Source organism: Diabrotica virgifera, chromosome 4 (genome assembly GCF_917563875.1).
Source record: "Diabrotica virgifera virgifera chromosome 4, PGI_DIABVI_V3a".
In the NCBI taxonomy this organism is placed as follows: Eukaryota; Metazoa; Arthropoda; class Insecta; order Coleoptera; family Chrysomelidae; genus Diabrotica; species Diabrotica virgifera.
The window spans coordinates 102,007,923-102,024,197 of NC_065446.1; the positions used below are offsets into that span (position 1 = coordinate 102,007,923).

The following is a 16,275-nucleotide window of genomic DNA, read 5'->3' on the forward strand; positions in this document are numbered from 1 at the left end:
CGTTTAAATTTTTCAAATATATTTATTAGTTATCTCAGGATTCGAAAATAATTAATGCATTTAAATAGCATTGGACCAAGATTGTACGCGTACCCCCTCATATTTGATTTAAAAAAAAACCAGAAATAATATTGATTTTTTTTAAATCAATGAAGGGGGGTCGTGAGTTGCAATGACGACGTCGACATGGGGGGGGGGTCGTCTCTAAACGACGAATTACGACGGAGGGGGAGGAGGGTATTAAAAAGTCCAAATTTTTTACGACGTAGTTTATGGATGCCCCCTAATATTGAATTTATGCAAAAAGCAATATTTTTTGTCAAATAAACAATATTTCCTGTTTTCTGATAGCAGTAAAATGTATTTTGAGTTAAATAAATTACACACATTCTTCTTTTTTTTATGTCAATAAATTGAATTCAAAAAATATATTTTTTGAACACCCTGTATAAATAATTATGTTAATGTTTATATTACTGAATAGAGAATTCAAAATCATCCATTCTCGAGAAAATGAATTTATTCCAAGCTTTACGTGCTCACTGTATATATTATATTGAATAAAATTGAGGATATTACACATCTCTGTCAAACTCCAGATTTTAATTTGAAGTTTTTCGAAACCACTCTATATACAGTTCTTGTAATAAATACATTGTATGTTCCAGCGTACCCATTTCTCCAAGTATATGCCATATTTTATCCCATTTTACGTTATCGAAGGTATTGGAGTAGTCAACAAATCACAAATATGTTTCAACTCAAAAATAATCTATCATAATTTAAATTTTAGTGCGATGCCCACAACTGATATTCCCTGGATCCACTGTTATAGCTTGCAAGAACAAGAGAGACCAAATTATTGACTGCTCAGATGCTTCAGAAGGTTCAAGCATTACGTTCACATGTCCACCAGGTTTCGAATCAGATCGAGGATCCCAAACTAGCACAAGGTAATAAATCTGCTATTTTTAATGGAAATCTTTTCTTATTCTTGTGGTGCCTCCTTTAATGGAGGTTAGCGACTACACAGCCAATTTTGTCTCTGTCCAATGCGGCTTTAAACAAATTATTGAATCAAGGCCAGTCCAGTCTCTGATATTTCTAAGCCATGAAATCTGGCGCCTTCCGGGACCCAGGTTTCCTTCACTCTTCTTTTGGATGATCAGTTGTGCGAGGCGTTGTTTTTGTTTCTTATTATGTGTGCCAGGCAGCTAACTTTTCTAACTTTGATGATCTTTAGCAGCTCCGCATCTGTAGCTATTCTCCATATTCGTTGATGGTGTGGGTTGTCCAAGGCATTTTCAAGATTATTCTATAAGGCCACAGTTCAAAGGCTTCTAACTTATTCAATCATTGTTGTGTTTGGCGCCTAGTATTAATCATATTATTAAAAGTATTAATCATATACAGGGTGAGTCATGAGGAACTGTACATATTCCTACCTCGTATAGAGGCCCATATGGGGAATAACAAATGACCATTAAAAAGTGTCTGCTCCCATTGTTTAATAATATACAGGGCGAGTTTCGCATTTTGACAGAAATTTGTATTCGTCATAATTTTTGAACGGTCAGATCGATGTGTCTCTTATTTTGGTCAATCGTTACACTATTGCCACCTAATCAACTGATTTATTCAAACTAGAAAAAAATCAGGTCCGGCTTCAAAAAAATTAGTTCGTTTGGGTCTTAGACAAAATTTCACCCTGTATACGCTTTTTGAAAACTATAATATGAATTTTACAAATTAGACAAAGAGGCAATTAAAATGACGTATTAATTTTTTGCCCACACGATTACTTAATTTTTTATAAAAAAAAATCAAATTTGAGTATGAATTAAAAGTTTGGTAAAGTGAACCATAAATTTAAAAAAAATAACTTTTATTACAAAAATTAATTTTTTTTTTGAACAAATATTTAATTTATGTTACCACCCAATCAACTGATTTATTCAAACTAGAAAAAAATCAGGCCCGGATTTGAAAAATTAGTTCGTTTTGGTCTTAGAAAAAATTTCACCCTGTATACGCTTTTTGAAAACTCTAGTATGAATTTTGCAAATTAGACAAATAGGCAATTAAAATGGCGTACTTTATTTTTCCCCACACGATTACTTAATTTTTTATTAAAAAATCAAATTTGTCAAAATCGGAATTTTACCATAAAAAAAAATTAAACTATGTTTTTCTCAAAATTAAAAGCTTCACAATTTTTTTTTCTATACCACGTCTAGATCTAAAACCCATAACACTTCTCTTTGGACTCTATAGTTTAACATAGACGTGATCAAATAGATAAATCTTAAATTTTTTCACTTAATTTTTGCGATTCAACTTTGCAATTCACGAATCTGCACCTTTTATTTTTAAAAATTCATAACTTTTATAAGAAGACGGAAAGTCTACAACAATTTTCATATTCACAATGGTAAGAGATAATTATGTGCTGTAAAATTTCAGAAAAAAAAATATTAAAATGGAACAGAGTTGTAGCGAGTTGTAGCGAAGCCGTGATTTCATTTTTTTTTTTTTCAGTTTTAGGTTAAAATTCCGATTTTGACAAACTTGATTTTTTAATAAAAAATTAAGTAAATGTGTGGAGAAAAAAATAAATATGTATGCCATTTTAATTGCCTATTTGTCTAATTTGTAAAATTCATATTAGCGTTTTCATAAAGAGTATACAGGGTGAAATTTTTTCTAAGACCAAAACGAACTAATTTTTTAAATCCGGGCCTGATTTTTTTCTAGTTTGTATAAATCAGTTGATTGGGTGGTAACATAAGTTAAATATTTGTTCAAAAAAAATTAATTTTTGTAATAAAAGTTAATTTTTTAAAATCTATGGTTCACTTTACCAAACTTTTAATTATTCAGTGTCAAATTTGATTTTTTTATAAAAAATTAAGTAATCGTGTGGGAAGAAAATAAATATGCCATTTTAATTGCCTATTTATGTAATTTGTAAAATTTATATTATAGTTTTCAAAAAGCGTATACAGGGTGAAATTTTTTCTAAGACCAAAACGAACTAATTTTTTAAATCCGGGCCTGATTTTTTTCTAGTTTGTATAAATCAGTTGATTGGGTGGTAACATAAATTAAATATTTGTTAAAAAAAATTAATTTTTGTAATAAAAGTTATTTTTTTTTAAATCTATGGTTCACTTTACCAAACTTTTAATTCATACTCAAATTTGATTTTTTTATAAAAAATGAAGTAATTGTTTGGGGAAAAAATAAACATGTCATTTTAATTGCCTATTTGTCTAATTTGTAAAATTCATATTAGCGTTTTCAGAAAGAGTATACAAGGTGAAATTTTTTCTAAGACCAAAACGAACTAATTTTTTAAATCCGGGCCTGATTTTTTTCTAGTTTGTATAAATCAGTTGATTGGGTGGTAACATAATTTAAATATTTGTTAAAAAAAAATTAATTTTTGTAATAAAAGTTATTTTTTTTAAATCTATGGTTCACTTTACCAAACTTTTAATTCATACTCAAATTTGATTTTTTTATAAAAAATGAAGTAATTGTTTGGGGAAAAAATAAACATGTCATTTTAATTGCCTATTTGTCTAATTTGTAAAATTCATATTATAGTTTTCAAAAAGCGTATACAGGGTGAAATTTTTTCTAAGACCCAAACGAATTAATTTTTTTGAAGCCGGACCTGATTTTTTTCTAGTTTGAATAAATCAGTTGGTTAGGTGGTAATAGTGTAACGATTGACCAAAATAAGAGACACATCGATCTGACCGTTCAAAAATTATGACGAATACAAATTTCTGTCAAAATGCGAAACTCGCCCTGTATATTAATAAACAATGGGAGCAGACACTTTTTAATAGTCATTTGTTATTCCCCATAGGAGCCTCTACACGAGGTAGGAGTATGTACAGTTCCTCATGACTCACCCTGTATATAGCAAGGCACAAACCGACATCTAAGACTGATATTAATGCTACTTTTACAAAATAAGCTCTTCATTTTGATAAAGCCTTGTCGGGCTACCTCTTTTCTCGCTCTTAATTTTTGTTTATGATTAAGTTGATTGTTGAACCAGCAGCCAAGATATTTGGATTGGCTTACGTTGTCAAGCTGATGGTGGTTCACATATTGGAAGGGGGAAATCTTTTAGAAAGAGGAATTGTTTCAATGCTGTTGTTATTTTTGTTGGTTCTACCTTGTCAAATGCTTTATAATGGATAAAGACCTAGGCCAATGGTCTAGTATATTCCACATACTTTTTATCACGACCTTAATTGCTTGAAGATATATCCTAAGTTTTTCGGAATCCTGCTGTTTGTTCTCTTGATTGATAGAGATCCAGTTTACCTTCCAGGCGTTTGACAATTGAAAGATTTATTTCAAAAATAACCAATGTCAGTTTTATGAAATATTTAACTATTGGCACTACTTGATAGCAAATTAACATTTACAATTTGTCAGAAACTTATCTTGACAAAAACCGTCATAATCCTAAAATTACAACGATTTTTTTCTACAACCGTGTTAAAAATGCAATTTTTAGCACTCCATAGGAGCGTTAAAAATGCTACTTTATAGCACTAGTGCTATAAAAATTTTAAGGCACTGCAGTTCAAAGTAAATTGTCAAATTGTGAAACGTCAAAATATTTATATTTCATTTATTAACATTAATATTAATACATAGTACAACTTGCGCAATTTGAAAAATGTGGTTTAAAGGGTTTTTTAATTTAAACTGTATTATTGCATTTTTAACACGTTTGTAGAAAAAAACTACATATTAAAATTTGTTAGAATATACAACAATAAACGTAAGATGTTATTCTATAGTTGTTATGATTTACGTATTGACAGTATACGCTGTGAGCTCGTACGTAGAGGGGATATTTACAAATTCGCGAGCGCTAGTAGTGGCAAGTCTGTAAACGTTTACCGGAAATTTGACATATATGTCAAAGTGATTAATTTAAAATTAAAATTAAAAACATTAATTATAAAAAATATTAGTTGGTCAAAGCTGTGGTATATATTTTTACCTTAAATATACTTACGTTTTAAATACTGAATTTAAGTTTTTTTAATGTTCCGTAATATGTTATTATAAATTAATCTTAGCGCCATCTACACGATAATTGTGAAAGTATCCGAAGTAAGAAATTCATATTTTATCAATAGAACGTCAAAATGATTAGCAAAATCTTAAAAAAATCGATTACAATTTAATTACTTTTTTGCGTTGTAAATATTAAGCAATAACAATAAAATAATAAATTTAACAATTACCAGTGAAAGTTGAATTAGTAGTCGCTAGGAGCGACACCAGCGAAGCTCAGAGCGTATACGCTCCGAGCTTCGCTGGTGGCGCTCCTAGCGGATACTAATTCAACTTTCACCGGTAATTTTTAAATTTATTATTTAATTGTTATCGCTTAATATTTACAACGCAAAAAAGTAATTAAATTGTAATCGATTTTTTTTAAGATTTTGCTAATCATTTTGACGTTCTATTGATAAAATATGAATTTCTCACTTCGGATACTTTCACCATTATCGTATAGATGGCGCCAAGATTAATATATTAATTTATAATTACATATTACGGAACATTAAAAAAACGTAAATTCAGTATTTAAAACGTAAGTATATTTAAGGTAAAAATATATACCACAGCTTTGGCCAACTAATATTTTTTATAATTAATGTTTTTAATTTTAATTTTAAATTAATCACTTTGACATTTATGTCAAATTTCCGGTAAACGTTTACAGACTTGCCACTACTGGCGCTCGCGAATTTGTAAATATCCCCTCTATGTACGAGCTCACAGCGTATAGGCAGTTTTGATGTAATGATAAGAAAAATATAAAAATGGAATATCAGTCAAGTTCAAGTAAAAGTTTTTGTATATATTGTCCTGTAATTGAGAATGAATAAATTATAATTGTTGATACATAAGACGTTTGTAGAAAGAATATTGTATGATATACGTGTTAAAAAGTACATTGTTAAGGCACTCATGTGAATTACAGAATTCGCTTCGCTCATTCTGCAAACTTTCACATGCGTGCCTTAAAATTGTACTTTTAACACTTATTTCATAAATAACTATTAAATACACTGTTTTTGCATAAACGACCAAAGTCGGTATATATTTTGTCAATAACAAGCAATGTCATTTGACATCGGTAGCTTTTGCTCTTAATTCTCAATTTTGATTGGTCAGATAAATAGCCGGATGTTCTCTTCAGAACAAAAACCATGTTATGGTTTATTTCCAGTATATGCTGGTGCATTCTTTAAAGGTTTAAAAAAATAGCCCACCTATTTCCCATCAGGGGCATTCCTTCCTTTCGAATGACCATAACTTTGCCCCGATTGAGAAAAAAAGAGAATGTGCAGTCCAGAATTGCCAGAAGATTGGGATGAACTCATAAGTTCAATAGAATCAATACAGGCCCGGACTGGCCCGCCGGCCCACCGGCCCTCGGGCCGGTGCGCCTTTTGCCTTCGTTAGTACCTATCTATTCATAAAAAAAAAATTAAACTGGAAAATTTTTTTTTGAAGCTTTACACAAAGATGATACCATTCTCCTAAAAAATGTTTTTACATGCCTCAGTAATCAGAATCCTACATAATGAAGCCAGTTGGTACAATAAAAGACAACTTTTATCAGGCATCAGATAATCAAATAGTTTAGCTACGTCGGACGGCGCCCTCGAAGACCATTTTTACAATTCGGGCGCCTGTCATATGTATCAATATCCGCTGTTTCTTTTATAATAGCTTGGATGCAACTAGCGGCGCCCTCGAAGACAATTTTTACGATTCGGGCGCCTTTCGTAAGTAATTTCCGCTGTGTGTATTATAATAAATAGCTTAGACGCGGCGCCCTCGAAGACGATTTTTACGATTCGGGCACCTTTCGTAGGTATCAATATCCGCTGTTTTTTTATAATAAATAGCTTGGATGCAACGAGCGGCGCCCTCGAAGACAATTTTTACGATTCGGGCGCCTTTCGTAGATATCAATTTCCGCTGTTTCCATTATAATAAAAAGCTTAGACGCGGCGCCCTCGAAGACAATTTTTTCGATTCAGGCGCCTTTGGTAGGTATCAATCTCCGCTGATTTTATTTTAATAAATAGCTTACGATGCAACGAGCGGCGCCCTCGAAGAAAATTTTTATCGACGCCCTCGAAGACATATAGGTATTAATTTCCGCTGTTTCTAATATAATAGAAATTGTTTATACCTACGAAAAGCGCCCAAATTGTAAAAATGGTATTCGAGGGCACTGCGCCTCGCATCTAAGCTATTTGATTATCTGATATCTGATATAAAGAGTGTTACATGGTACATCCCACAATTGGCCTAAATTATACAGGTGTATTTTTCTGCGCTCCATAACTACGGTAAACATACTGGATTGTTGCGCCCCAGAATCCTAAATAATGAAGGCAGACAATGAACAAAATACAACTTGTCAACATGTATCAGGTATCAGATAATCAAACAGCTTAGATGCGATGCGCGCCGCCCTCAAAGACCATTTTTGCGATTCAGGCGCCTTTCGTAGGTATCAAGTATCAATCCCCGCTGATTCTATTTTAATAAATAGCTTAGATGCAACGAGCGGCGCCTTCGAAGACAATTTTTACTTCTACATTATACATATAAAATTTTTGCCTCTAGAGTGCTACATAATAAGGCCAGTGGGTACAACAAAATTCAACTCGTTCAACTCATATCATGCATTCTTTATCTAATCTGCTACCATTAAAGCTAATCTGATACCTGATACGAGTTGAATTTTGTTGTATCCTTCTTACTCTAACGCTCGGTTTCATAATCACTTAATGTGGACTTCAAATTTTAAGTTGGTACCCTTATCAATGTAATTCATATGGCTAATGTCAACGTTAAAGTGAACTTTAGTTAATGTTCACTTTAAGTTGATTATGAAACCGGGCGTAATACAATTAGTCCTCAGATATTCATGCCGCTCATTGCACCAGTATGGTTGTTTCCTTTTATACCTCCCGTTTGACTTCACATAAGCCAACTGTGATGTCGCACTTAGACCCTCGATCAACTTACTTACATCCTCGCATCTCGGACCAATCAAGCCAAAAGCATCCATAAAAACCTCCTCATGTCAAAGTCTCTTTAGATCGATATATCTATCTTCCTGTTTCTTCCTCTTGCTCGTTATTTCAAAACTCACATATTTATGTAAGCTGAGCGATTTTTCTTCCAAAACAGTCTAACTTATGACCCTGTTTAGAAGTGACGTTGAAACCAGTGAGATGTTCAGAAATGATTCACTATTATCTCTCACAAACGTAGGTGCCTTACCGTCATTTAGCAAAGTAATCTCTGTGGCGTGGATCCATTCTGATAGGTTTTTCCCTGTCTCATCAGATCTCCTATGTTTAATGATTCTTTGTCGAGAGACCAACTTTACATTGGACTCCTGAAAGAGGATCACGTCACAACTTTCTCTTCGTGCAAGTGTTTCTGCAACATCGTGAGCGGTCCTCGCCCTTCCCAGATTTATTTGAAAGAACTTCGTATTAGATGGTTTTTGTCTGATTCCTGGTCCTAGGTGCTTTCATCCACCCTTTCTTCGTCCCTTGTGGCAGGGTTTCTCTTGAGGTCCCGCTTTTCCAGGATCAGTTTTTTATACTCCGAGAACTGTAAGCTGTCGGCTCTGTGACCGGACTTTACACGTAAGGCAGAAAGTCGCCTCACTACTTTAATCTCGTGCCTAGTGCCCCCTTGCCTTATCGGTAGCAGGAGGCCGATTTGTCTTTTCCCTTGTAGTCGGTTTTATTATGCCCGAATTGCAGGTATCTGAGGCACCGCTGAGGCACATGCAGACTCTCTCGTATCTTGCACGACTTCCGGCCAATGGGTATATGTTCTCTTCCAGCGCCTTCTTGGCTGCGATTCCGACTGTTACGGTTGTATTGCCTTCTCCATTTTCCCATAGAGACTAGTTAGGCTTCCTGCTGCCGGTATACCTCCGAACAATCTTCAGGAGTTCTTCCTTTGTGACATCTCCGTCTATATAAAATATTTTCACCTGGTCCTGATAGCTCCGGACATCTTCTACTGTGTTTCCCTCCGTGCGGGCCACAATAGTCTTCTTCAGGTGCTCGGCTTGTTCTTTTTCTGCCACTTCGAGGTTGAGGTCCCCGCGCCTAGTCTTCTTAGCGCTTTTGACGCTAATCCCCTCCTTCGTCGTGTCTGCGCTACCCTTGATTAGAAACGGCGTAGGATTTTCTACCTCCCTTCACAATCAACTTCTGCGTCCCCGCGTTCGTACTCCTCAGTGAGAGGTGGATGTCCATACCCATGAAGAGTACTTTCAGGATTTGCCTAATGTTCCTACTTCTATAGCCCCCCATTATTAAGAGTAATGCAGGGCCCCCTGAGTTCGGGACCGTTGCGATCATTTCTATCTCTCTTTTGTCTTATGACGGAGTTCTCCTCCTTCTCTCTAGATCTTTTTTCCCCAAGTGAGGAGCTCCTTTGCAAGGTTGCCTCCCCTGGAAGATCCGTCTTGGTCAGGTCCCTACCCCTAACCGGATATCTTCTAACCCAAGACCCTCTTCTTCCGAAGATAATAGTTTCCTCCTTATTATTTTCCTCTTTGCTAAGTACTTGCCTTTTTTCCCTTCACTACTGATGTTGATGTAGTTGATGATGTTCCATATCATCTCATTCATTCATAGTTTGTTCCAGCTGCACCACCACTGATGACTCACTCCAATGTCTCCGGACTAAAAGGGATACTGGGAACCTGAAGCTATATTTTTGTGGCATTTTAATATAATTTATTATTCCCAATAAAAACAGTAAATTACTTCATGGAGTTAAATTCAAATTAAACTTAAAAAAATTCACGAGTAATGTTGATTTACTTTGCATAAAAAGTTTGATGTAAAATCTTAGGAGGGGGTCCGCCTTTGTTTAGATATTAGGTTGGCGCTTTTTTTAGAATTTGGGTTGGCGCCTTTTTCATGAGCCAGTCCGGCCCTGAATCAATAGAAAAGTCATCTCATTTAAGGTAGTCAATATGACTCTGGAAAAAATTTTTCCACATAATTAAAGCATTTTTCCAATATTTTATAAAGCGGCCAAGACCAAATTTGGGTTTTAGAGAAGCTCTTAGTATTGAGATACTGACTCATTGTGCTGTTCGAAATAAGAGAGAATATTCGTTAATACTAAATACTTAGATAAGTTATCAGTGTCCAATTTCTACCAGTTCTGTTAAAATAGAATATTATATCACTAAGTGCATTTTTAAAAATCCCTAATGCATATTTACAGATGCTAGCGTGTGTAGACACCAGGGTGTTGAAATCAGTTAGGGTTTGAAAAAACAGTACATTTACAAATACTAAACAGGTTTTGACACCAGAGTGTTGAAACCAGCTAGCTTTTTTAGTGGCTATAAATGCCTAGATGCTAACTGCTATTGACATTGATTTTATGTACCTACTTCTGTCGAAAAATATTTAAGTGATTTAGGTATTAATAAATAATTAAACGTTGTTGGGATATGAACAATATAAATATTTAACACAAAAGAACAACATAAAAAATATTATTAGGTTAATTTCCAGATCCATGCCTTTTATTACTACTTTAATGCTACAACATTTATTTTTGTATATTATGATTTTAATCTCGAGTAGTTGGTAATATTATTTTTTTACTAATTAAAATCAAAAAAGGTCGTAGAAAAAGTATGGTATTCCACTCTCATGTAATGGCTATTACTCACTTCATCATCGTGAGTAGTAGCCATCATTATATGCTAGTAGCCATCGTTATAATAATAACAATATTTACTTATTTAATACCGAAGGATCAAAATAACACTCAAGATCCAGCCAAATACCGCCCAATTACTTGTCTTCTAACTTTGTATAAGTTGGTCACATCCTGTGTAGTCCGGCTTATCTACCAACACTGTGCACTGAACAATATCATAGAGCTTCACCAGAAAGGATAGGGTTCCATGGGTTGCAAAGAACAACTTATCATCGACTCGGTCATTTCTAATCAAGCATATTCCAAAAAGAGGAACCTATTTACTGACTTCATTGATTACAAGAAGGCCTTTGATTCAGTGCCGCATGAATGGCTTATAGATATATTGAGAATATATAAAGTCGATGATAATATAGTGACCTTTTTACAGCATATAATGACAGACTGGAAGACTAGAATTCACCTTCAAATACCTGGTGAAAATAACATCGAAACTGAAAATATCGCAATTAGCGGGGGGCCTGTTCCAAGGAGATTCCTTAAGTCCACTGTGGTTCTCTCTAGCTATGAACTCACTATCCCAACTATTGAACTCCACTGACGCAGGTTTTAGCATAAAAAAAAACAACAATGTGGTGGCGAAGCTTAATCATCTGTTGTATATGGATGATTTGAAATTAATGGCTTCCACTCGAAACCAACTTGATGAGATGCTAAGAACTATAGAATTCTTTTCAAATGACATTAGTATGCACTTCGGACTAGACAAGTGCCGTGTTTTAAATATAGTCAGAGGAAAAGTACAGCCCGGAGGATTCGATATGCAAGATGGCCAGAACATCGAGGCCATGGGTGAAAACGATATGTATAAATATCTTGGAGTAAAGCAAGCGCGGAAAATTGACCATAAGCAAATGAAAACTGAGATAACTGCGGAGTTTGTATGAAGGGTAAAACAACTGCTTCGTTCACACCTTAAAAGTAGAAATTTGTTTAAGGCACTAAACACCTACGCATGTTCCGCGCTTAGCTATTCGTTTGGCATTGTTAAGTGGACAAAAACGGACATAGAGAATCTTCAGCGAAAAGTAAGAACACATCTCACAAAGGCACAAAAACACCATCCTAAAAGTGCAGTAGAAAGAACGACATTACCACGGAATCTAGGAGAGAGAGGACTTATGGATATAGTTGAGCAATTAGATAAACAAATTGCTAATTTAAGAACTTAGTTTCATATGCAAGCTGAGACATCTACTCTACATCGCGCTATCTGCGCAGTAGATTATACAACACCGATCAAACTGAGGGAACCAGAAATGCGCATAAACCACCTCACTAAAGACGAAAAAATGCGCACCTGGATGGGTAAACCTCTGCACGGGCAACATCCCAATGAGGTCAGCCAAGAAAGACTATGTCGACAATACAGCGTCGAACTATTGGTTGACATCAGGAAAGATGTTCCCTGAAACGGAGGGTTCATTACTGGCCATTCAGGATCAGGTTATACCAACCAGAAATTACCTGAAATATATCGTCAAAGACACTCAGGTTCGAAACGACAGATGCCGTTACGGATGTCAAGCCCAAGAAACCATCCAACATATTACAGAGGGCTGCCAGGCATTTGCTGCAACTGAATACAAGGAACGGTATGACGCAGTGGGAAAAATCCTTCATCGAGAGAAAGCTATCAAGCTGGGACTTCTCCAAACGGACCATCTCCCGTATTATCAATACGTTCCTGAGAGTATGCTTGAGGATGGCAACTACAAGCTACACTGGGACCACACTGTGCTCACAGACCAAACAGTTGCACATAATAGACCACATCTCGTACTAGTTAATAAATTAACAAGACAAACAACACTAATTGATGTGGCGATACCTAACAACAATAATCTACGTAGTAAATTTAATGAAAAGATCGCCAAGTACAGAGATCTGGAAATTCAAATACGAAGGCAATGGATAATGCAAAGTACCCAGACGATACCGATTATTATGTCTACTACTGGAGTCATTCCGAAGACCCTCCTCGAAAGCATAAAAAAGCTGGGTCTGAATGAACATCTTTATAAGACCATGCAGAAAGCTGTACTACTCGCGACGCGACGGCCAGAAGAGATACACCTGGATTCCAAGTCACCTAGTGCTCGATAACACGGAAAGAGTCACACCAGAGCTCAATCCTTTTGATACCGTAGTTATCTGGAATGAGTCAATTTTCCCCTTATAGGGAGTGTGAGCCGTATGGCTAAATCTGGATAACAATATTAAGTAATAATGATAATAGTATAAATATTGTATCTCTCTTATTGATTAATGTAATTAATTTTGTTTATTAACTAATAATTTATACTCATTTATGTAAACTGTATTTATTATTATATTCTCAGAGTATTTTTTCGCAAACCAGCAACGAGACAGCCGCCATGTGAGTAGCATTTAAAAGCAGTGTCAATAGGCGTTAGCATCTATGCATGTATAGCCACTACAAAAGCTAGCTGGTTTTGACACTCTGGTGTCCTAATCTGTATTAGTATTTGTAAATGTACTGTTTTTCCAAACCCTAACTGATTTCAACACCCTGGTGTCAACACACGCTAGCATCTGTAAATGTACTGTTTTTCCAAACCATAACTGATTTCAACACCCTGGTGTCTACACACGCTAGCATCTGTAAATATGCATCCCGCAAATCGTTCTATTCTTTCAAAAATTTCGAGTCACTGACCCGGCACCAACTGTACGTTGATGAAGATGGCGATAGCAGGAGATGAACATAACTTTAATGAAAAAAAACACTACGTTCTGATTCATAAAATATTTGCAGCAAGTCGTGGGTTTTTTCAGTCAAAAACAGCCAATGTCAAAGTGTTTTTGATTATTTTTTCAAAAAGTAAATACCCTTTTGGCACCTAGTATATTAAATAATATTTGTTTGTACATATTCTAATTCATAAAAATTAGAAAAAAAAACATTGGCATACTATCTGTTTATTCACTTTTTATTTATTTCTTAAAATTTCCTTTTTTTTTGACATTGGTTGTTTTTTAAATAAACCCTTCAATTGTTCTGGTAAGTAGCTTTACGAGTCATAAAGAAGGCTTATTGGTTCAATAGCATATTGAGAAAATAAAGCAAGCAAAATTTCAATTCTTGCTTATCTGTGATTGATATACAGGGTGTCCCAGACTAATTTATCCAGGCTATATCTCTTTAATGAATAGAGACTTTCAAATGGGACGAAAACTGATCTATTTCGTTTGTAATACACTTTAATATGTCGTAGAGAATATCATCCTCTAAATATTCATCCCTCTAGTTACAACCCCTAACTTTAATTTTAATAGCCCCCTGTACATTTTTTATAGTTTTGGATGTGGTCTTCTATCGTCTACTCAACCGATTTTTTAAAAATAAAAACGGTTCGTAAGTAATCAAGAAAATATCTATTTATTTTTGTTAATTATGTGTCCCAGACTAATTTATCCAGGCTATATTTCTTAAACGAATAGAGATTTTCGAATGGGACAAAAACTGATCTGTTCCATTTGTAATACACCTTAACATGGCGCAGAAAAAAAATCATTTCCTAAATATTAATCCCTTAGTTACAGGGTGCTATTAAAAAAATTAAAGTTAGGGGTTGTAAATAAGGGATGAATATTTAGGGGATGGTTTTTTTCTACGCCATATTAAAATGTATTTCAAATAGAATATATCAATTTTTGTCCCTTTCGAAAATCTCTATTCGTTTAAGAAATATAGCCTGGAAAAATTAGTTTAGGACACATAATTAACAAAAATGAACTGACATTTTCTTGATTACTTACAAGCCGAATTTATTTTTAAAAAATCTGTTGAATAGACGATGAAAGACCAGATCCAAAATTATAAAAAAAATGTACAGGGTGCTATTAAAAAAATTAAAGTTAGGGGTTGTAACTAAGGGGTGAATATTTAGGGGATGATTTTTTCTACGCCTTATTTAAGTGTATTACAAATGCAATAGAACAGTTTTTGTCCCATTCGAAAATCTCTATTCGTCTAACAGATATAGCTTGGATAAATTAGTCTGGGACATCCTGTATATGTAGTTTGAACCATTAAAATTAAAAACAAGACAACAACATAGACAGTAGGAAAGACGTCTGTTGCATTTTTTTACAATCTTATATTTTTCGATCCAGTCTATATTTGGCATTAAACAGGCTGGCAAATACCATTTTCTATTTAAAATATCCCCAAGTACTCAATCCGTAGATAATTTATATTAAATTTTCATTTTTACAGGTATTGTATAAAGGGCTCCTATGGTAGACCTGCTCCCACTTGCGTTTTTGCAAAATCAAACAAACCCAGAACTACCACACTACCTCCCATGGACAAAGATGGCAAAAAAGTTATTTGCACATACGCCAGTTGGTGGTCATACCACAACGTAAATCCTGAAGACTTTGATGCTACATTGTGTACTCACATTATTTACCAGTTTATTGGTATTTGGGATAAAGGTGATGTTAGAGTTGAAGATGATCCACTGGATCTTGATACAGAACAAAGGGGTAATTTATCAAATTTTTTCATGTTTGTTTTTCTTCGAGTATCAAGTTTTTTTAAAAGATTATCTATATAACGGAAAAGAGGAAGACCTAGGAAAAGCTGGATAGAAGGAATCCATAGGGAAATCAGAGAAAGAGGCTTGAAAGAAGACATGTGCTACGATCGAGAGCAATGGCGATTGGGAATCGGAAGACGTCATAGAACGTTAAGAACCGATTATATATACATATCTATATAACGCTTAAAATAATTGGAAAAGTCTTCTATTCAGTGTTAACTGCTGCTCGTTAAAAGAGCCATTTCACTAAAAATATTTGGTACTCAAGTAAAAATACATTAACTGTGAACTACTTTAAACGTTTATGTTAATATTCCCAAAAATTTCAGGTTTATACAACAGGATAAATGACCTGAAGTCAAAGAACAAAAACCTCAAGGTTCTATTAAGTGTTGGTGGAGATGCAGCTAGTAATAACACTTTGTTCACCAGAGTTTCTAGTCACGCTGCCAAAACAGGAGCTTTCTTGGGAAGTGCTGGTTATTTTATAAAAACATATCACTTTGATGGACTAGACATCGCTTGGAATTATCCTGCAGAAAGTGACAAAGTGAGAAAAACTGTTAAATATTTACTTTGTTCTTATCTACTTTTTGTTTTTTATTCTACCTTCCTTTTCAGCTGATTCTCATATTCGGCTTCGCTCTGTTCTTAATTTTATTTTACTTTTTGGTATAGGAAACAGAGGTTGAACCTTGCAAAATGGACACAAGTCCGGTTTTATTTTTTGCTGATATATCAAGGGGTGCTTATTATGAGACTAACATTTAAAGGGGGAAATTTGTGGTTTTTGCGAAACGTAGCCCTTCCTGTACGTTTTACAAAAAATTTACTCAATAGTAAAATGAAGAGGACTATA

General features: G+C 34.5%; 1 protein-coding gene across 1 annotated transcript in view; it reads left to right on the forward strand.

Moving 5' to 3' along the window:
- LOC126883876 (uncharacterized) overlaps nt 1-16,275 on the forward strand; it is a 123,221-nt gene that overhangs the window by 74,294 nt on the left and 32,652 nt on the right. The window contains exons 10-12 of the mRNA XM_050649567.1: nt 794-953; nt 15,089-15,360; nt 15,746-15,966. Coding sequence (XP_050505524.1) covers nt 794-953; nt 15,089-15,360; nt 15,746-15,966 — 653 coding nt within the window. The remainder of the gene's footprint in view (nt 1-793; nt 954-15,088; nt 15,361-15,745; nt 15,967-16,275) is intronic.